The sequence below is a fragment of the Gracilinanus agilis genome, chromosome 6 (assembly GCF_016433145.1).
Source record: "Gracilinanus agilis isolate LMUSP501 chromosome 6, AgileGrace, whole genome shotgun sequence".
Lineage (NCBI taxonomy): Eukaryota > Metazoa > Chordata > Mammalia > Didelphimorphia > Didelphidae > Gracilinanus > Gracilinanus agilis.
In genome coordinates this window covers 91254314-91277447 of record NC_058135.1, presented here as the reverse complement: position 1 = coordinate 91277447, position 23134 = coordinate 91254314, and the positions used below count along the sequence as shown (strand labels likewise).

Genomic DNA, 23134 nt, shown 5'->3' with positions numbered 1-23134 from the left:
ATTTTTACTTTTTATTATTTCCCTTGACATTCTAGGTCTTTTATTTCTCCAAAAAAATTTTAAAATTTTGTTAGCACTTTAAAGTATCTTAGTAGTAATTTTTTGGTATAGTGCTAAATCTATAAATTTATTTAAGTAAATTATTTTTTTTCTATCAAGTAAATATAGTAAGTTTATTATATTGATATTATATAACTAATGAATATTCTTCCAACTTTAAGGAATTCTTTATTTCTTTAAAGAATATTTTCTAATTGTATTTAAATGTAGAGATTTTTGTGGTTGACGGACTCTCTCATGTATTTCATGCATTTTCTGATTATTTTGAATGGGATGTTTCTATGATTTCCTCCCTAAAATTTATATCATTGTATAGGAATGTTATTACTTTTATAGTTTTGTTTTATATCTTGTAACTTTATTGAAGCTATTACTTATTTCAATAAGTTTAAAACTAATCAAACTACTGAATTGCAAACAAATAGGGATAATTTTTCTACTGCTAGCATTTCTAGAATCATGTCAAATATCAGTACAGTATGTTGAATCTTTAGAGTTTAAAAGACTCTTTAAAAATTATGTTGCTTTTGGTATTAGGTGTTTATCTTTTAGCAAATTAAAAATTGCCCTTCAATAGTCCTAGTCCTTTGTAAGATTTTTTTTTAATGGCATAAGTGAAATGTACTTTTTCTAACGTGTTTTCTATAGCTATTGATTCTGTGATTTGATGTGTTTCTGTTTTTAGCTTAATTGTTCATTGTTCTAATGTTGAACTGTTGTTTTAACTCTGGTTTTAAATCCAGTCATAAAGATTAATTTTTAAAAATATTGCTTTAGACTTTCTGCTAGGATTTAATTAAAAAGTTTGTATCAGTATTTTGTTGGTGATATTAATCTATAGTTTTCTTTCATTGCTTCATTCTCCTATAATATAAGTAGTAGTATATTTTCTCAAAAGGAGTTTGATGTAGGATTTTTTTTTTTTCTCAACTCTTATCTCTTACAATCAATACTAACTTTGAGTTCCAAAGCAGAAGAAAGGTAAGGGTTAGGCAATGAGGATTAAGTGACTTGCCCAGCATTACACAACTGGAAGTATCTTTGGCTAGAATCTAGGACCTCCCACCTCCAGGCCTATCCACTAAGTCACCTAGCTGTCCTTTTGATAAAGTGTTTTCTCAATTTTTTGAGAATAATATGTGTATGAATATGATATTACTAATTTACCATATGTTTAGTTTATCTTTGTAACCTCTCTCATCCTCCCTCCCCCAGTTACTTTTCAGCTAGTTTTAGTTAATTTTCTGAAATTTCACTATTTATTTTAAATATACTAGCCTCCCTCTTCCCTTTGTGTAACTATAAAATGAAATATTGCTATATTCAAATGACATGCTTGTTAGAATTTTCCCTTTTAATATTAAAGCAGCTAATGGAAATTACTTAATTCAGATTTCATTGAAAACAAACATTTATTAGGTTACTTTTAAAATCTAAGGTTCTCCACAGTGAAATTTTTTTTCACAGATAATAATTTCCTAGTAGCTATTTTTCTTTTTCTTTTGAAACTGGGTCATCTTCTATCTCATTTAAGCTAGAAATATAGCCACCACTCAAAGGTCCAATCCCACTTTTAATACTTTTCGGAGCTTTGATCCACTTTATTTTTGAACTGAGTAGTTTGCACCTCCTTAAGCTATGTGGTAGCCCTCTATTCCTGGAGCTCATGACATTGGTGCTTGATTGGCTTCAGTGATACCATAGCATTAAGCAGTTGACCACCCTCATAATCTCCCAGTTTCAGAAATTAAAAGTGTTTACCTCCACGATGGATCATGATAGTATTTTTTTTTAGCCTTTGCCTTCTTAGAATTAATACTCTATTGGTTCCAAAGCAGAAAAGCAGTAAGGGCTAGGCAAATGACTTGTCTCGTCACACAGCCTGGAAGTATCTGAGGCCAGATTTAAACCTAGCACTTCTCATCTCTAGGCCTGGCTCTCAATTTTTTTCCCCTAATTACATGTAATAACAAATTTCCACATAAGTTTTCCAAAGTTATATGATCAAAATTGTCCCCCTTTCTTCTTCCCTCCCCCTTCTAGGAGCTGACAAGCAATTCAATTTGGGTTACACATGTATTATATGATAGCATTTTTAAAGGGAAAAATCTTAACAAAATTATGAAAGTCTAATTTTATGGAATCATATTAAAACACTTATTTTTTCTTCCAACAGTTTAGTAAAAGGAGATCCTGCTGCATATTTGCCTATTATCAGCCATTCCCTGACTTCATATTCAACTTATGTAGCAGAATTTTTGGTGATTTCCAATACAGAACTCACAGCAAAGAATGATTATCGATTCATTGATTCTGTCTATAAGGTAATATAAATTTATAGATCAAGAAAATACAAAATTACTAATTAAACTGAAGTTTTTTGAAGTTTTATTCATTTCGCTGTTAGGTTATATCTATCCTATAATTTTAGTACTAGCTAACTGGTTTGAATAGAAGGTCGTAAAATACTAAATTATTCTGTTATATACCTTGAAATAAAATGACAATCAATGGAAGCTATTAAACACATGTCTCTTGTCTGTTTTAAAGCAATAAAATGTCATATGGATAGAGGTAAGACATATAATTGCATTTGAGGTCTCTAGTTCAATATATATATATAACATGAATTAAGTAAATGTTTATCTCATAATACAAGTAAATGAAGATTTGAATGAGTTTGGTTTATGATTTTTTAAACTACTGTTAAATTTAACTGTTCTATCAGAATACTCTTGACTCATTTATATGGGTTCCAGATGTTAATAATTGAACAGTTTTACCATGTGAGAGTAATAGTTCTTTGTTGTACTAAATTATCAAATAGAATTTTAATTAAGTTTAAAAAATCATTCCTGGAAGAAACCTTAAATGTTATCTACATCTTACATAAGAAGAAAGTAAGAGTCAGAAAGGTTAAAGGACCTCTCCAAAGTCATGTAGCTGTTTAGAATAGCTAATGTTTGAATCCATATCTCCTTACATCCATTCCAGGTCATTCAGTAATAAGAAAGTTCCAATTATTAGTTATTTTTAAAGTAGTTAAAGTAGTCCAAATTCATCATCAAAGTTTTTTAAACTTATATTTGTAATCTCTAGTCATTGATCCATATATGATTAAAATTATTAAACTTCGGCTAAGTCTCACCCTCACAAATACTACTTATTATTCTTCACACAGTCTTCTCATGTCTCATAACTCAGTATATTCAGTGGGTGTCTGTTGACTCTCCTACTGAATGAAATTCTGCTTTCCTCTTTGGTCTAAGGTTGAACTTAGGCATTCTCCACCATTTGCTATGTACTCTAGCAACTTGTTCACTATGGAGCTTCCAGCCTCATCTTCCCCAATCCCAGTAAGATATTCTCTCTGTCTCTCCTACAGCCAAGATCTTAATAAGTTTTCCCTCTACTTCTGAGTAGCTTTATTTTTGTACCACTCTTCTTCCCATACCTGTAGCATCTTAGCCTTCCTATGGTGGTCTTTGGAGATACATGGCAAGAATGCAAGTGAATAGTCAAATTTTATTAGAAATTAATGTCTATAAATTGTAGAGCTGTTGAAATGGGGCTTTAAAGGTAAGTTAAAACCAAATTATAGGAAACCTCATATGTCAGATGAAGAAGTTCATACTTTATCCTTAAATAGCAGGGAGTTACTGAGCATTCTTTAACAGCAATATAGAAGATTATTATTATCATTATTAATAATTATTAAGAAGTTATATTCATGCAAGGAAATGTAAGAACCAAAACTGGGAAATATTACCTAGAATATTTGAATGATGATTTCTCAGCCTTTTTTTCTGTTTCATTATGCATCTCATAACCCTTAACTGTGGTAAAGCTTTCTGTTTACAGCCCTCTTATCTCTCAGGACTCTGTCTCACTTAGTGATCTCATCTGCTTCTATTGATTTAATTATCATCTGTGCAAATTAATACCAAATCTACATATCTAAAGCTAATCTATCTCCTATTAGATCTTTCAGAGTAGACATTCCAAAGACATCTCAAGTGTGATGTGGCCAAAGCTGAGTTCATGATGATTCTTATTTTTTAATTTAAAATTTTTTTGCCAGATTGTGTTGATACAATTTTCAATAATCATTTCTCAACATTTTTCAGTCCATGCTCTTTCCTTCCTATCCATTCCCCTCCCAAAGACAGCAGGTAAAAAATATAGGCTGTACATGTATTATCATATGACACATATTTTCACGTTCATCATGTTGTGAAAGAAGACCCTTATCACTTATACTGTAGAAAAATACATCAAGGAAATAAAATAAAAAATGGCATGTTGCAGTCTTCAGTCAGACTCCCATCAGTTCCTTCTGCAGCAATAAATAGCCTTTTTTTTCATCATGAGTTTCTTGGAGTTGTTCTGGATCCTTGCATTGCTGATAATAGTTAAATACTAGTTAAATCATTCACAGTTGATCGTTGTAATTTATTGCTATTAGCATGATCCTTTTTCTCTTATTCCCCACCCCGCCAAAAAAAGGAAAAAACTCCCTCTTGCCCCCATTTAGTTTACAAACATGTGCATAGAGATATCAAAGTATCAAATTTCAGCTATAAGGATTTAGACCAGGTCTGTCAGGAGAACCCTGGATCCTGCTCTCTTGATTGGTGACTCCCTAGCCAGTCCTGCCATTTTAGGAGAGGCTCTAAACTTGCTTTTTCTCTCTAGATTTCCACCCTTTTCCACCTTCTCATTTCTGTCTCCTCTTTATGTTTTGTCTTCACCAGTTAGAATACAGGTGCCTTGAGCAAAGGAACTTTCTTGTTTTGTTTTGTTTTGTTTTGTTTTTTGCATTTCTATCTTCAAAACTTAAAACAGTGCCTGAAAAGTAGTAAGTGCCTAAAATGCTTTAACTTTTTAGTAGAATATGACCTTACTTACCAATACCTCCAGAAGGAGTTTGCAAAAAATACAGATTCTAAAAAGTATTTTGATGGAACTATTGAAGTATTGATGCATTGATTATATTATGACTGTGTAGCATCTTAAAGATGGAATGACTTAAAAATGTTAGGTTATTTAATGATCTAGTGACTTAGTGACCATCTCACATCAAACAATTTGAAAACTTTTGTCACAGATTATAAAATTAGCTACTCTGTTTCCAGATGACTGGGCTGATAATGTCAGTCATCTTGAATTCTTGACTCTTCTTCACCTCACATATCTAATCAATTGCCAAATGTATAGTTTTTGCCCTTACAACATAACATCTCATGCATCTCTCTCCTCTCATGTGGCTACCACCCTAGTAGGCCCTCATTCTTAGCCTTTTGCCGGGTTTATTATAGAAACCTTCTAATTAACCTTTCCTGCCTCAGGTCTTTCTTGGTGTCATTCCATCATCCATGTATCTGCTGAAATAATTTTCCCAAAGTAATCAGTGTACATATCTAATCATGGCACTCCCCTAGTTAACAAGCTTCACTGGCTTTCTGTTACACATGGGAACAAAAATAAACTACTGTTTCTGTATGACCTTACCCCTCACTCTACCTCTGCAATACTGACAATTGACTTTCTTAGGGTTTTTCATATACAACATCCCCAATTCTTATCTCCATGCCTTTGTACCGGGCCACCTTCCAGGTCTGAAATACATTTTCTTCATTTTATCCTTTTAAAAGCCCTTGTTTGCCTCTCAATTTTAGCTCTACCTATAGCTTCCTGATTTTCTTCAGCTTCTAAGTGTCCTCTCCACAAAATTACTTTGTATTTATTTTGTACATACTTAAGATAAATACATGTTGTCTCTTCCAGAGGATATATGCCCTTTGCAGGTAGTAAATTTTTTATCTTTGTACCTCCACTTCCTAACACAGTGCTTGAGACATAGCAGGTATACTTATCAGTACATACTTATTAATTGGCTGACTGATAAGTTGAGGCAGAAACAGCAATAGAGTTATTTTTGGAGTGTGCAGTAGACCACTTGGACAGAAAGAGATGTTAGATAAGAAGTTTGGGAAACTGGTATCAAGCCAAACATAGAAACAATGTGTAATAGTAATAATGTGTTTTAATTATTCAAATATCTGTTGAAAAATCTCTATGCCCCAAATAGAGCTGCTATTAATTTCTTGTCTTAAGATTATAAAGTATCCCTTTGATATTTGGCAACTCAAAATTGCTAAAAGTCAATATAACTATCAATATATACTATTTTGAGTTAGGGAAGGCATAGATTTTAAATTCTGGGAAAGTAATTGAAAGAGATAACTATCTCATAAACTCTTAAGATAACAGAGAATTTTGAAAATAAATTTCCATGTTATTGTGTTGATTTTTTTTTTTTGTCTTTGCAGCTTCTTCGAGATAAATTTCACTATAAACCAATTTTGACAAAAAAGCAGTTTTTCCAGTATGGGTTCGTAGAGTGGAAGATACAGATTGTCTGTGATATTTTGAATTTAGTGATGAAAAAACACAAGGAGCTATGTAACCTAGATAAGGTACTTCTTTGTCTAATTCTGTAAATGATCAAGTACTTGAATGCATAAAATGTGTTATAGTCAGAAAATTCATTGTGAGCATTAGTATTGCAGTATTAGAAAAGACCCTCAATATAACTTACCTTCATGGCTTTATTTCAAAACTTAAAAAAAAATCAGAATTTCTTTGAGTACCCTTTGAGTACCCCTTCCCTCCCCAGTCATTACATATAACAAGTAATATTTTAAATCTAAAAGAGAAAAAAAATTAAGAACACTTATCAATATATTGAAAAATTCTAAAAAGATACAATCTCCCACAATCATTCGACCTCCCACCTCTGACAAAGGACGGAGGTAGAGTGTCTTTGCATAGTTTAGCTTTAGGACCATACTTATTCTTTGAAATTGCTCACAATTCACTTTTTATTGTTTTGAAGTTGTTCATTTATATTATTGTTGCTGTGTATTTTTTTTCTTGGTTCTGTTTATTTCACTTTGCATCAGATTACAGAAATCTTTCAATTCTTCACTATTCAGCATGCTTGTCATTTCTTTAAAAAATTAAAATCTTTAAAAACTTAACCTTAGGAATGATGTGTTTTAGATTTAACGTCACTCGTTTGATAGTTGATTAAATTATTGTTTTTGTTTCTTTTTATTTGTTAAATATACATATTTTTACTTAAGAGACTAGTTTTATAAATATATTGATACTTAAAAGTCTGAGTGTTCTCATTTCTCATCTCATTACAATAATAATAATAGCAGTAATGACTGATTTATATAATAGGACTTTGAATATCTACAATTTTAAGACCTCCTTAAATTTAATTACTGATTATTGACTTTGTTAAGTGATAACCAGATATGTGAGTTGTTTCTGTAATTATCCTGTTTGAAGTTTTGACCTAGGTGGGATGAATTCTTTATGAACAAGTCCATTTATATCAAAGAAATTATTCAACATTGTCTTTGTGGTTTTGAGATGCATACTTTCTCAATGATATTTGAGTTTCCCACTTGTAAATTTTTATGTTTTGTTCAGGGGTCTTAAGACATATTTTCTGTTTAATCACTAATTAAAGTCTTCCCAGAAATGTTTTGTTCAGCTTTAAACTAATCAGTCAGAACACATGGCAAGTTTTTGCTGTTTCTGCTCATCACTGCAAATATGTGTTCTAGTTCTTGCAAAAATTTTTGTCAGGTTCAAATTTGTTTTTTAAATTAAATCTTTATCTAAATTAGCCTGTCACTCATTTTTACCATTAATTATTTGATTGAATGTAGTTAGCAATTTGCTATAGAAAGAACCTTAAAGGAAATGGAGTTTCTAGTTTAGACTTTGCAGCTAACTAGATAGTAATAATAATTGATAATAGTAGACACGTAAGCATTTTGTATACATTATCTCATTTGATATAGCAACACTGAGATAACTGTTAACAGGTAAATTAGTCATTTTGTAAATAAGGAAGCTAACACATGATGTTAAGTCACATACCTATGATTACATAGTATTTTATTTATCATTATGAGCATCTTTCCTATATTTAAATTTTTTATGTCAATCAAAATTTAATCTTTTCCATAAGCTTCTTTGAACATGCCATGCTTAGATTTATTTAACTTCATTTTTACTTCTGAAATAAAGCATAATTCTTTTCAACATAGCTGCAAGCACAAAACAATGATCAATTTTGAAAGTATTGCTTCCTCAACTAGAAGATATTAATAAAATAGTGATCACTACTCCCGAGATTTCCCATAGATCTCACAAAAGCAGCTTCATTGCTCTAAGTCAGTGGTTCTCAAACTTTTTTGGCCTACTGCCCCCTTTCCAGAAAAAAATATTACTTAGCCCCCTGAAAATTAATTTTTAAAAAATTTTAATAGCAAATAATAGGAAAGATAAATGCACCTGTGGCCATCACTGCCTCCCTGGATGGCTGTAGCACCCATCAGGGGGCGGTAGCGCCCACTTTGGGAATCACTGCTTTAAGTTATATAACTAAACGGTAACAATTTTTAAGGCTGTGTGTTACTCTCACCAAAAAAATATACTGTTTTGCATATCTTCCTTCTTTAGACTGTAATCCAGAAAAAGAAACGTCCTATCAAGCCAGTATCTTTTTTAAATTTTGAGAAAACTCTTGTAGAACCTGTTGTTCCAGATTTCACATTCAGGGCTCTGCCTTCAGAGCAGGTATGAATGTTTAATGTATGTTTTGTGTCATAATAAATGCCTTATGATTTAGAACAAATATGATTTGTTAAATCAGTCTACATCTATGAGGTACTTTTCCGATTCATACTAGATAAAGAATGTAGATAATTTTGTTAAAAGTGTACCATTGAATTGAATTAAACTACTTTTGTAAGGCATTGTGCTAGATCTGGGTTGAGGGGATTTATGAAGACAAAATTGAAGTAGTCTTTCTTCTCCAAGAACTTTTATTCTCCTAAGAGAAAAAAATTTAACTCAAGAAGCTTACATTTTAATAGAGTGGAGAGAAGAAGATATAAAGTATTCTTAGATAAGTATAAACACAGTTATTTGAAAGCACTAGTAATGAGAATGAAGGCATATCGGAAAGGGCAGCCACTAGGAGCTGGCAGATGGGCTGAGTCTAGAGGGAAAGCAAAGCTTCTAAAAGAAGGTAAAGCAGAGAAGCATTCTAGACATAAAGGACAACTTGGGGAAAACTTGGAGATGGGGGATGAAATTCCAACTCAGAGTAAAAGCAAGTAGGCCTGTTTGTCTGCAGTATGGTGCTTGAAAGAGTTAAGAAGCCTAGAAAGGCAGGCTAAAATCACTGAAATGGTTTAAAAGCCAAGCTGAGAAATTTGCGATGTATTATATTTGGCAGTGGATCCACTGAGCATTTATAAGCAAGGGGAGTTTCACTGATTACCCTGAAGTTCATCTGTACTTCATGTAGCTGCCAAAGTGATTTTCTTAAAAAGTAGATGTGCCTGTGTCATTGTCCCAATTCCCCCCCCCACACACACACACACAGTAAACTAGTGCAGGGGTCAGCAACCTTTTTGGCCGTGAGAGCCATAAATGCCACATTTTAAAAATGTAATTTCGTGAGAGCCGTGCAGTGCTCACAGTGCAGCTCCTGTAACAGCGCCTGAAAAAAAAAAATAACTTTATGGCTCCTGCAGAAAGAGCCATATCTGGCCCTCAAAAGAGCCAGATATGGCTCGAGAGCCATGTTTTGCCGACCCCTGATCTAGTGGCTCTCTCTTCTCTCTAGGACCAAATACAAACTACTTGTTATTTTAGGTTTTCTGTGACTTCATCCCTTACCATCTCCCTCAGTTTTCTTGCACATTAGTACCTTCCACATCATCTGCACTCCATCCATGACCTGCTTACTTTGTCACTTCTGGTGCTTATTTATTCTATCAAACATTTCTGGTCTCTGTGCTTTTTTACGGGTTGCCCCTATGCCTGGAAGACATACATCTCTCTCTTTCTTGGGATCTCTGGTTTCCTTCAATACTCAGTCCCAGTGCCATCTTCTGCAGGAGGCTTTTCCTGATCCCTCTAAATGCCAGTCTTCTCTAAAGTTACTTTGTATCTACCTTATATGTATATTGTATATGTACATGTTGTCTTCCCTATTAGAGTATAAGCTCTTTGAGGGCAGGACTGTTTTCACTTTTTCCTTGTATCCCTAGTGCTTTTGCACAGTACCTGGCACATAGTAAGTACTTACAAGTGCTGAATGATTGTTTAATTAACTAGATAAGCTCTAGTGCTTCCCACATACACTTTCCTCTGGCCTTTAGTTCTTTACAATTTAGTTCCACCTACTTCTCCTAATCTATTATTTATTATTTCTCCTCACTCTAGTTCACCTATTCTGAACTCAAGAACCTCCACCTCCCAATCTCTCAATGCCTTTGTACAGACTGTTTCCTTATAATTTTTACTTCTTAGTAAACTTAAAGGAAAAGTCTTTACCTACTGTGCTTTACTGTGTTGAAGCCTAGGGACTCATAGGAGCCCTGGAAATTTCAGTGATCTCCAGGTCCTACTCCTAGACTTGCCCCAGTAGTCATAATTAAGGTAGTGACTTGAAAGAGATAGAATTTTGGTCTCTTAATCACCCATACTAATTGCTGCCTATAGATAGGCAGGTGAACTCCCAGAGTCTTAGAAATAGCAATAAGAGATCTCTGTCTCTTTCTTTCACTCTACAACTATTATCCTTCAGAGGAGCAAACCTTTTGAAAAAGGGACCCGCCATCCTCTCCCTTCCCTTGCCACCAACTATTTACCAGTTTCCGCCAGTGGGACAAATGGGACATGACATGTGCCATATGGATCAAACCGCTGTCACTTCAATGACTACCACCTGTCATACTTCCCAGTGGAACCAGACCCAGAGTTCAGGAACCTCAGGAATTCCAGTGCCCTACTGCAAAAGCAATTGATCTTACTTATAAACTGACTATTAAAGCCATCATCTAGGAGAGCAGTGTAAACGAACTTTTCATTCCCACCAGTTCTACCTACTGACCAATTGCCCCAACTGCCCTGGAAACAGATTTCCCCTATACTGACTACTAAACCTTCTGAATCATCCAGAGGCAGGTCTTTTAGGGATAGAACTTAGCCTTTTTTTTTTTTTTTTGCAGGTGCTGCACCTGTCCCTCTTTCCTTCATAACCCCACCAACTAAAGACTTGGAAAGAAATGTTTGTTTCCATCACCAGTGTCCCTTCCTACAGGCAAATGGTTCAGCTTTAGAATTAGATGCAGTTTTATCAATGGAAATGACAAACAAGATGTGTTATTGTATGATTTGCTGCTGTGTTTTAAAGCCCATGGAGCCTTTCCCTCTGATTTAAAGATGAAACTCCTAATATGTATTGTCTCACTCTACAAAGGAACTCCTTGAGACCAGGAATTGTCTTTTCTATTTGTCTGTACATTGCTTTGTGCATAGGAAGCATTTTGCAAGTTTTTTTATTGATTACATTTCCTAGTTTATTTCAGAGATCAACTCAGAGTAGGGCATGGTGCGACACATCAGTAACATAAATTTGGTGAATCACTTGAGTTTGAGTTCTGAGTTCCATGGGTTAGGTTACTGTACTGTGGACTAAGTTCAGTATTCATATGAGGAATCCTCTGTAGTGTATGGTCATCAGGTTGTCTATGGAAGCATTAATCTGCCCAGATCATAAACGGAGCAGGTCAAAGTGCCTGTGTCTATATAGGTGGATTAGGACTGTGCACATGTAAGATGGGTAGACCTAGTTTAATGGGGGTAATAAAAAAGATCCACTACCTCCTACCTGAAACTTTTCATGATTTTACCCATTTCTTTACCCATCCTCTATGAAATTATTTTCTTTTATCTTGTACATATGTTTTTTCCCCTAATAGAATGTAAGATCCTTCAGGGCACAGACTGTTTATAGAGTCTTTGTATTCCCAGTACCTAGGACAGTGCTTAGGATAGCATAGCAGTTTAATAAATGCTTGTTCATTAGTTAATATTTCATATGTTTCATCTTGTTTTTTAAAATAGAAAAAGCCACTTGTGGAACGTCACCCAAATAGTGAAAATTTGTCTCACCTACTCTTTTCTGAAATTGAAGATAATGAAAATTTTAATGAACCTGGAAAAGATGTTATTGGAATCACTTGTGAATCACAAGTAAGTGTTTTTATTCCTTTTTAGTAGATAGCAGTATCTGATCACATAACTAAAATGGAGAGCTTAAAAGCTTTATTCAGCTTCCAGAATATTTTTATTTCTTCCTCTAACCTGGTTAATGTCTAGCGATTTTATAATAGGGAAGGATTGAAGATTGTAGAGGAGGGAAAGAAATGGTTATAGGGCAGTCTGCTGGAGAAGATAGGATGGAATGGATCCAGGGGTTTAAGCAGAAAGAGGGTGGCCATGACAGTGGATCACTTCATTGGACACTGGAATGAATGAGAAGAAAATGAGAATTAATGTTAAAGGACAAAAGGTAGAAAAGGAAAGAAGACAGCTTACTGTCAGGTGGTTTCTATTTTGCCAAAATATGAAGTGAAGCCCTGAGCTGAAAGGAAGGGAGGAAGAGATAGTGTCGAGACTTGAGAGAAGAGACTTGAAAAAGTCTGTAGATAGCAGGATAGAGAATTAGGGAAAGAAGAGAAGGATTGCCTTGCTGTGATGAATATCCTCTTGAGATAACATAAACCTGTAGTTTATGTGATTTTTGACTAGTTTATGTGATTTTTCTCCCAGGATAGTGGAAGCAAATTCAGGATTTTGCATCAAGAACTTGGAGGCAAAAGAGACATATGCAGAGTAAACTGGTTTACTATAGACTCAAGATCATGAAGTGAGGAAAGTGAGTTTAGAACAGTGGTGATGGCCTGGCAGAATATTTGAAGGGTGAAGATATTATAGGTCCCTTTGAGTATAAAGAATTAATGTGGGAGACAAGAGGGGGACATAACATCTTGAGAAGATGAGTAACAGAATTTGACTGATGCTTTCAGACTACCATTTTGGCAACATCATGTAGAATAGAATTGGAGAAAAGAGAGGCTAGATCCTGGGAGACTAATTAGAAGTCTTTTTTCATAGTCCAGGCAACAGGTTGGTAGCCCTGTGAATAGAGAGAAGAAAACTGATAGGAGAAATGTTATGGATGTGAAAAATCAAGAAAACTTGGCAACTTACTGAATATGAAAGTTGAGGTACAGGGACGAATCAGGGTTGACTCTGAGGTTGCAAACCGGAGTATCTGTAAGAATTGTGACAACCACAAAATATATACAAAAGTTAGGAAGAAGGGGAAGGAGGGTTTTGAGTAAACGATAATGATTTTTGTTCTAGACATGGTGTGAGATACATGTGAACCATTCAGTTAAAAATGTCTACTAGGCAGTTGGTAATATGTAGAATTGGAGTTCAAGAGAGATACTGATGGGGGCAGCTTGGAGATAGGGGGTCTGGAGTTCAGATTTGGCCTCACACATTTCCTGGCTATGTGACTTATCCCCAGTTGCCTCGTCCTTACTGCTCTTTTGCCTTGGAACTGTGACTTAATATCGATTACCTAAGACAGAAGGTAAGGGTTTAAAAAGAGTTTAAAAGGTAAGGTTTTTTAGAAGGTAAGGGTTTAAAAGAGTTACGGAGACTGAATGTGTACACCTGAGAGTCATTTGCTGTGATGAACTTTCTTCACATTTCTCATTTTTTAATTTCATTTACTCGTTTGTATCCTGCTGTCATCTCCATGCAGATGACTTCCATACCTCTATATTTAAATCCATTCTTTCTCATGAAGTCCAGTCCTACAATACCAGTGTATGAGGGTTTCACTAGCAATGGAAAGAAAGTTTCAGTAATACCTCATTATGATATTTGACATTGTTGGGAACTTTTTAAGTGAAATTTCTGTATAGCTGAAACTTACCTGAAGCACAAAAACTATATTTTAAACAGTTTTGAAGGAGATTTTTTTTCATATTTTCAGAATTTTTAAAAGAGAACACTGAACACATTTTAATGTCTTCTTGATGTCTTAAAGGTCTTCAATATATGAGCATTGATAAATGCAGACTAATAAAAGTTTATTGTGGAAGGTGTAAGAAGTATGTGTTATGTGTTTTAGCATAGGATATCAAGACTAGCTAAAAAATTTTTGTTTGGAGGATGGCTTGCTGGAAATTTGATCTCTGGATAGATTGGAAGTAGAATATCTCTGTAGCAAAAAAAAATTTTAAACCCTTACCTTCTGTCCTATAATCAATACTGTGTATTGGTTTTAAGGCAGAATAGAGGTAACCACTAGGCAGTGAGGATTAAGCGGCTTGCCCAGGGTTACACAGCCAGGAAGTCTCTAGGCCCATATTTGAACCTAGGACCTTCTATCTCTAGGCCTGACTCTCAATCCACTGAGCCACCTAACTGCCTAGGTAGCAAAATTTAAACCGTGGAATGAAGGAGAAAAAAGTAATTGTTTCTATGAAGAAATAGGTTCTGAGTTTCAAACAACCTGGGTACAAATGAATTTTATAGCAAAAACTCTTAGTTGTCTGCTTTACTGTTGGGTATGCAAAGAAGCTGCCACTAATCTGGTTTGAGTTATTTTTTTTTTTTATATCATCTTTCCAAATACCATCCCTTTTAGCAAGGAATTTTTTTTAAAAGTCAATATAACTGCTAACAATATAAGTAAGCAGTGTCCCACCCTTTTAATTCTCCACCTCTGTGAAGAAGGGAGGGGGCACTTTTTCTCATCTCCAGTTCCAAGCTTGTTGTTCAGTCATTCATTCCTTGTATGGAGTTTTCTTGGCAAAGATAATGGATTGGTTTGCCATTTCCTTCTCCAGTGGATTAAGGCAAACAGGTTAAGTGACTTGCCCAGAGTCACATAGTCAGAGTCTGATTTGAGCTCAGGTCTTCCTGACAACAGATCTAGTTACCTTCATGTCAAGTTTGATCATTATAATTGCACAGTATTAGCACAAGCAGCCTTATTTTTAATGAAAACATTTAAAAATGTTCTTGACTCATTCTTAAATTGTACTTGATTTTAGATGTTTGTGTAGATACAGGTTTTATTGGTCTGGTGGGAGGCAATGGGCTGAATGTCTTGACTTGCGTACTTACTGTAACATTGTGTGCAGTGAATGTCCCCCCAGAACTGTTGAACTATATACAGATTATCATGCCTTAATAGTCCTTGTTTGATGCCCTTAGGGCATCTAATTCTAGTATTATGAATGAGGTGTTGATCTCCTAAGGAGTTAAGGTTTTGAGATTGATTGAGTTTTTAGAGTTGGCCTGACTAATCCTGGTTGCTTTCTGCAGCTTTCTATGCCCATCACTGCTTCTGATCTTCATCAACACTCTGGCTGTTACTGCCACCTCTTTACCACTTCTACTTTCTATAGCTGTCTTCATTATCTTCTCTTATTTTTCTTGTCTTTTTTTTGTCTCTTGTTGATTCACCCATACTTCTCAACTGGCCTTTGATAGATATTACAAACCATAGTGCTCCTTTCCTTCTCTCTGGTAAATCTCCAAATATGTCAGATATAACTTAATTAAAAATATGGCCCAGTTTTATTTTAAAGGTCTTTATGGAAGCTACTTCAGCCTCACATGCTCATTAGACTTTACCTTGTAACAAAGATAAACAGTTAAGCAAAGGGGGCAGCTGGGTAGCTCAGTGAATTGAGAGTCAGGCCTAGAGATGGGAGGTCCTAGGTTCAAATGTGACCTCAGACACTTCCCAGCTGTGTGACCCTGGGCAAATCACTTAACCCCCATTGCCCACCCTTACCACTTTTCCACCTAGGAGCCAATACACAGAAGTTAAGGGTTTTAAAAAAAACAACAGTTAAACAAAACCTGCGTAGAAAGTAACCATGTCTGACAGTATATGTAACATTCCACATCTCGTCTTCCCCTACCTTTCTTGTGAGGAAGGATGTATGTTTTATGTTTCCCAAATCCAAGATTGTTCTTTGCAGTTACTCTGAGCTCAACTGCCTTTTGTTGTTGTAGTCCTTTTTGCTTGTTTCTGCTTTTTAAAATCATTGTAGTTACTACATAATATGTTTTCTTGCTTTTACTTCTAGGTGTTTTTCTTCAAAAATAGATGCTAGATACCAAATGGGAATAAAAAAAATTTTTTTACAAAAAACTTCAGCCTTGAGAATTGTATTCTAAAACCTAACAGGTTTTTTTAAATAATTATTTCAGGACACAGAACTTAATGCTAAGATTGAAGATCTTCGGAGTATGCTTGCTGAATGCCAAGAAAAACTTAAAAAACAGATTTTGATAGAGGATAAGTTACGTTATTTGGAAGAACAACTGAAAGGAAAAGTGATTATGCAAGAACTGGTCTGGAATAATCTTTTTAAATTAAGAAATATATTGCTATCTTTTGTTTTTACATCTCTTTAATTTAGAAATGACTACAGTTTTAAAAATTACTTTCATTTATTCCTCTCCCCAGCAAGCCAGCCCTTGTTGTAATAAAGAATAAAAAATGTATATAAAGGAGAGAACAGTTTAACATAACTAACTCAACAGTAGCTGAGGCTGACAATTAAGTGTTCCACACTTCATATTCTTCCATTTCTGCCTACAAGGGAGGGAAATGTGTTTTCTTATCTTTAATCTGGAACATAATCAGATTTGTGTCAAAAGCACACAATAATCAGTTTCTTTTTTTGTGTTCTTTTATATTTTTCTTTGTTCTGCTTACTTTATTCTGTATCATTCCATAAAAGCCTACCCTCTTTGATTTTGTGTAGTATTCATAGTTTCTTATGGCAAGTAATATTTCTTTACATTCATGTGTCACAGTCTGCTTAATCATTTCCTACTCAATACACAACTACTTTGTTTTTACCTCATTGCTACCATGGAAAGTATGTGGCACATATAAGACTCTGTATACCTAGCAGCTGGATCTCTGTGTGAAAGGGTATGTTTTGGTAATTTTTTTTTACTATCACCAAATTGCATTCCAGAATGATTGGACCCATTCACAACTCCTTATATAGTATATAATGTGCGTCCTCTATCCCTCAAATTTTTTTTTTTCCTGGGACTCCATTCTAGGAGCATAGGGCCACAACCAGTAGGCAATAGGACACACAGTCGCTCAGGGTCACTAGCTGGGAAGTGTCTGAGCCAGGCCTTGAACCTAGGACCTTTCGTCTCTAGGCCTGGCTCTCAATCCACTGAGCTAGCCCAGCTGCCCCTACTTTAGGTTGCAGTTTCTTTAGCAGATGTAGTTTTTACAGGGTGGGGTTGCTAGCCCCACGCCCAACCCTCCTCCTTTTTCATCCGGGCTAGGGACCGTCCTTGGCCCAGGAGTGGTAAGGGTGGGCAGTAGGGGTCAAGTGACTTGCCCAAGGTCACACAGCTGGAAGTGTCCGAGGCCAGACTTGAACCTAGGACCTCCAGTCTCTAGGCCTGGCTCTCAATCCACTGAGCCACTCAGCTGCCCCCATCCCTCAAATTAGTTGCACCTGTTTTCTTGTGATCTTTGTCAACTTGCTAGATATGAAATAAAACCACTGAATTATTTGATGTTTCTCTTTTTAGTTATTTGGAACTATCTTACATTTAGTTATTATTTGCTGTCCTTCTTTTGAGAATTGTTTATTTATAACCTTTTAACCATTTATCCATTGTTTAATGCTTCTTGGTCTACATTTTTTATTTATCTTTGTATCTTTAATATCAAACCTTTATTAGAGATATTCAGTGTAATTCTTTCCTCCATTTAACAACTTTTCTTAACCCAGTTGAATTAATTTTGTTCGTGTAAGAGCTTTTCATTTGCATGTAATCAATTTTAACATTTATGTTTTAATTGCTTCTGATCCTTTTTTGGTTAAGAATTTTCTCCTATACCATAGCTATGAAAGACATCTCATCTGGCTCTCCTCCAATTTTGTTAAGTTATAACATTTAGTATTTAGGTTAAATAACCATATTGAACTTATGGCAGTGAATAGTAAAAATAATTGTTCTAAACCTAATTTCTGCCAACCTACATTTTAGTTTTCTTAGTTTACATGTAGAGTATTTGCCAAAGTAATTTATATTCTTGTCTTTGTTGAAGACTGAGTTATTGCTTTCAGTTCTTTATGTTTTCTTCCTCATCTACCCTCCTGCAGATCTATCTTTATTTTTTAAGCAGTACCAAATAGTTTTGGTGATTATTGCCTTTTAGTGTTATTTGCAGTCTAAATACTAATCTCCTTTCTTTCAAGATTTTTTCTTTTTTACCCCCTTGAGATACTAGACCTTTTGTGCTGCCAAATGAATATTAGTTATTTTGTCTACCTCTATAAATGAGTATATCCTTGATAGTTTGGTTAGTACAGCATTAATCCTATAACTTAAGTAGTAGTATAATTTTTTTTATCATATTGGCATAGCTCAGCCATGAACAGTGAATAGAATATTTTATAATTTCTGTTTATATAAGTCTTGAGTATGTCTTAGATCGACTCCCATGTTTTGATGGCGTTTTGTTTTGAATGAGATTTCTCTTTTACTTACTCTTGGATTTATTGTTATATTCAAATTCTCTTGATTTTTGTGGATTTTGTCTTTTGCTTCTTTATTGCAACTATTGTCTGTCTCTTTACTGATTCTGAAAGATTTTCTAAATAAGCCATCATGATGTCAACAAAAATGGACAGTATTGCCTTATTATGTTTAGACCTTTTAATTTCTTTCTTTTCTTATTGCTTTTGCTAACATTTTTACAACTGTCAGATTGTATGGAAAGTGAAGAAACATTCTTGCCTTCGTCTTTTATTTAATGAGAAAGCTACCATGGTTTCCTTTGGCAAATAATAGTAGCTTTGTTTTTCAATATATACTTTTTATCATGTTAAAAATGAGTCTCTTATACCTATGTTTTATAGGGATTTTAGCATAAATGTATATTCTAGTTAACAAAGGATTTCCTATAGCTATTATAATAATTTGGCTTATGTTTTTGTTTTTCCATTTTAAAATAAGTTTTGTTGAGGAATTTTGTTTTTTTTATCACTACAGTTTTTGCCAATACCCTTCCAGAGAGCCATTCCTTATAATAAATGATATATTTTTAAAGGTAATAAGAGAAAAGATGGAAAAAGTCAGTTGAAAAATTCTATCTGAGAATACAGAGATAGCTAAGTGGCCTGGAACACTTAAAATGCTATTATTATTATCATCATCATCATCATCATCATCATCATCATCATCATCATCAAAATGTGCAATGTGCAGGACTTATGGGCTGCCCATTGCTGCAAAATAGTAAAGTGGGAGTATCTTCTCATTTTGAGCCATGCTTATTCTTTATAATTTTACAATTCATTTTTTATTTTGTGAGGGTATTTTTTTTTTGCTGTTTTTCTTTGTATTTACATTTTGGTCATTGTGTATATTATCTTTTGGTTGTTCTTCACTCTGTCTCAGTTCATGCACATCTTCCCATGCTCTTTATCACATTTGCCATTTCTTTTAGCTCAGTTATATTCTCTTACATTCACATACAATACTTTGTTTAGTCATTATCTGACTGATGGGCATCTGTTGTGTTTCCAATTTTTTATTATCATAAAAATACTATGAATATTTTTGTGTATAGGAGACTTTCCTCTTAATCAGTGGCCTCCTAAGGTATTAGCCTCGTAATAGAATTTCTGGATCAAAAAGGCATGGACATTTTAGTCACTATTTGCATAATTCCAAATTGCTTTTCAAAATGGTTGTACTGATTCACAACCCTACCAGCAATGCCATAGTGCGTTCATTTTCCCATAATCCCTCCAACATACATTGCTCTCATTTTCTATAGGGACTTTGACATAAATGAGTGTTGTAATTTATATAAGATTCCCCCCATCTATTGAGGTAATCTTATGATTGCAATATTTTTGTTTTTTTAATAATTGTGTTAATTGATTGATAGTAAACCATTCTTGCATTCCTAGTAAACTTGACTATGGCTATGCTGAATAATTTTAAGGATGTAATGCTATAGTTTTTTTCCCTAGGGTTTTACTTAAAATTTTAAAACATAATTCTTTAGTAACGTTGATGTAGTTCTCTTACTTTCTCTATCCCTGATTTAGGTATCTGGATTTCTATTTGTCTTAGAAAAGGAGTTTGGTGTTGTTGTTTTTGTTTTTTTGTTTTTTCAAATTTTAATTTTAAGATATTTTCCCATGTTTACATGATTTATTTTCTTTTCCTCCCCTCTTCTCTCCCCCCTCCCAGTTTTTTTTTTCAGTTTTCGAGGCTTATATAGTATAGATATTAAGGAGAATATATAGGATAAAGGGAAGAATAACAAGGAAGAATATTTGTATCAAATCTCTCTCTTTTGTAAGAGTATGCTGTTCAAGTATATATACGAATCTAGAAATGTACATGATCAAAAGCTGTTTCCAAAAAATACATAGTCTAAAGATGTGGATAGATGGTTCTTTTCTCAAAGGAGGGATTGCACACAATGTCCATGTGAAAAAATATTCAAAATCACCAATAATAAGAGAAGTATACAGCAAAACAACTTCATCTCACATCCATTAAATTGATAAAATGACAAAAGATAGAAATAGTCAATTTTAGAGGAGTAAAGAAAGATAGAGAAATTAATCTACTGTTGGTAGAGCTATAAATCATACAAAACAATTTGGATTTCTGCAAGAAAATGATGAAAATGGTTACATTCTTTGAGCCAGAGATTCTGCTCCTTTCTAGGAATATTCTTTGGGGCTAGGGATCATTGATTACTTTATTTATATAAAAAAAAAATATCTGTAGCTCCCCTTTTTGTTTTAGCAAAGAACTCAAAGTAGATGCCTTTCAATTGGGAAATGGCTAAATAAGTTGCAGCACATGTACAAATTGGAATATTACTATGTCATAAGAAATAATGACTGATAAAAGCAGAAGCATGGGGAGAATTATATGACCTGAAGCCAAATGAAGTAAAGAGGTACAGCAAAACAGTAATACTCAGTGACCCACAACCCTGTAAATGGAAAGATATTAGCCACAGGAAATCTGAAACTGAATGCTGTGAAAGTATATCAGCCAGAGTTCTCTCCTCTTTGCATAGACAGGGCCTCTGAATGTGGAATGCTTCAGATAATATCAGACATTTTCATTGTATTGATTTTTCCAAAGTGTTTTCCTTGTGTAAGTTGTTTCTCCCTGCTAAGGGTAGAGATGAAAGAAGCAATGGGAAATATAATTGAGGTAAAAACAAAAGATAACAAGAATTTATTTTAAAAATAGGCACCGATTTTACCATGATAGAAAACAACCATGTTTGCATATACAGCTCTTTGAACCTGTTATCTTCCTCACACATCTTCTGTTGTGAAGAGATATACACTTGATCTTTTGTTCTTCAGAACCAAGATTTGTTCAGCTGAGTTCAGTTGCCCCTTTTAATATTACGTTATTCTAGACTTTGTGTAGGGAAACTAGGTTGTGACCTAGAGTTAGGAAAGCTTGAGTTCAGATCCAGCCTCGGACCCTTTACTAGCTATGTGATCTTGGACAAGTCACTTGACCATTTGCCTCAGTTTGCTCTTCTGTAAAGTGAGCTGGAGAAGGAAATGGCAACCCACTCCAGTATATTTGCTAAGCAAATGTCAAATGGGGTCATGAAGAGTCAGACAAGACTGAAATGACTCAACAACAAAATATGTGTTCTCTTGATTTTGCTGCTGGGTACTTCTATTGAAAAGTAGATACTAGAATCTTGAGATCTTTTACTAGAGATGCTGAAAGAACTTTTGTTTTAGGTATCAGATTATAAAACCTATTGATTTTCTTATTATTACTCCAGGAATCTGATGTTAATTCTGAGATTGCAGAACTACGGAATATTCTTGCTGAATGCCAAGAAAAACTTAAAAAACAGACATTGATTGAGGAAAAGTTACATTATTTGGAAGAACAACTGAAAGGAAAAGTGATTATAGATGAAATGGTTTGGAATAATCTTTTAAGTCGTGTCACCCTCCTTGAAACAGAAATGCTTTTACATGTTAAAAAGGTATTTTACATTCCTTAAAGCATTTTTGAGAAATGTTGAATCTTTATATTTACCTTTTCTGAAATTACACATAAATTAACAAAAATTTAAATAACCTTGATTTTGCAGTGACTTTTTTCTTCAACAAATAACTAGTATTACTGGCATTTAAATAGTATTTTAAAATTTACAAAGCACTGCGCCTACATTATTTTGAGGCTTTACAATAACTCTGAAATAAATACTACAAGTATTTTCCCCATTTTGTAGGTTGAAACTAAACCTCAGGTTAAATGACTTGGTTACAGTTATATACCTAGTTGGTGTTTGAAACAATATTCCTGATGCCACATCCAGCCCACTATCCCCTGCATCAGGCCAGAGAATCTGATAAACCTGATGATGGTTTTGAAATAACTTTGTTTCTAGTAGTATTTAAAATCAGATAGGTTACTGACTTTCTTTTCAGAGTCTCTGAAATTCTGTCATTTGCTTTGTAGACTGAAGAGAGCAATATAATGAGTAATTTATATTATCTTTGATCAAAATGATACACAGCTATTCTGTTTACTATTTTCCTTTCCCTTGCATCACAACAACCTAATAAGTTACATTAAAATGTTTGCTGTGCCTTTGGCTCTTGCATTGTGAAAATCACCTCACATCTGCCAGATATTTTCATTATTTATCTGTCTCCTTCATGCAAAACTAATATGCTAATAATAAGTTTTAGAAAAATGCCTTCCATTGTTTTTTTATAAAAAGACAATTCTTTTACACAAAGAAGCCAGTGTTACCTGATAGAAAATAAAATATGATTGTTATTTATTTGTATCTTAAATCCTAAAATTTCATTTCAGTATGATGTACCTTCAGATACTCTTGATTTGAAAGAAGATCACAAGTATAGCAGGAACAGGGTTCTTTCATCTCCTGGTGAGTTCTTGAAGTTGCATATGCCATCCTTATTAGAATATCATAAAAATCATAGTTAACATGAGCATGAATATTAGTTATGTTTACTAATTAGAATAAATTATTATATTTCAGTATTTATAACTAAAT

The 23134-nt window shown here is 34.0% G+C and overlaps 1 protein-coding gene across 1 annotated transcript in view; it reads left to right on the top strand.

The window, feature by feature from the left end:
- Positions 1 to 23134, top strand: part of CEP44 (centrosomal protein 44) — a 45394-nt gene that overhangs the window by 3832 nt on the left and 18428 nt on the right. Inside the window, exons 2-8 of the mRNA XM_044680563.1 lie at positions 2237 to 2384; positions 6393 to 6539; positions 8608 to 8724; positions 12070 to 12198; positions 16255 to 16398; positions 21881 to 22090; positions 22930 to 23005. Of these exons, the coding sequence (XP_044536498.1) occupies positions 2237 to 2384; positions 6393 to 6539; positions 8608 to 8724; positions 12070 to 12198; positions 16255 to 16398; positions 21881 to 22090; positions 22930 to 23005 (971 nt within the window). The remainder of the gene's footprint in view (positions 1 to 2236; positions 2385 to 6392; positions 6540 to 8607; positions 8725 to 12069; positions 12199 to 16254; positions 16399 to 21880; positions 22091 to 22929; positions 23006 to 23134) is intronic.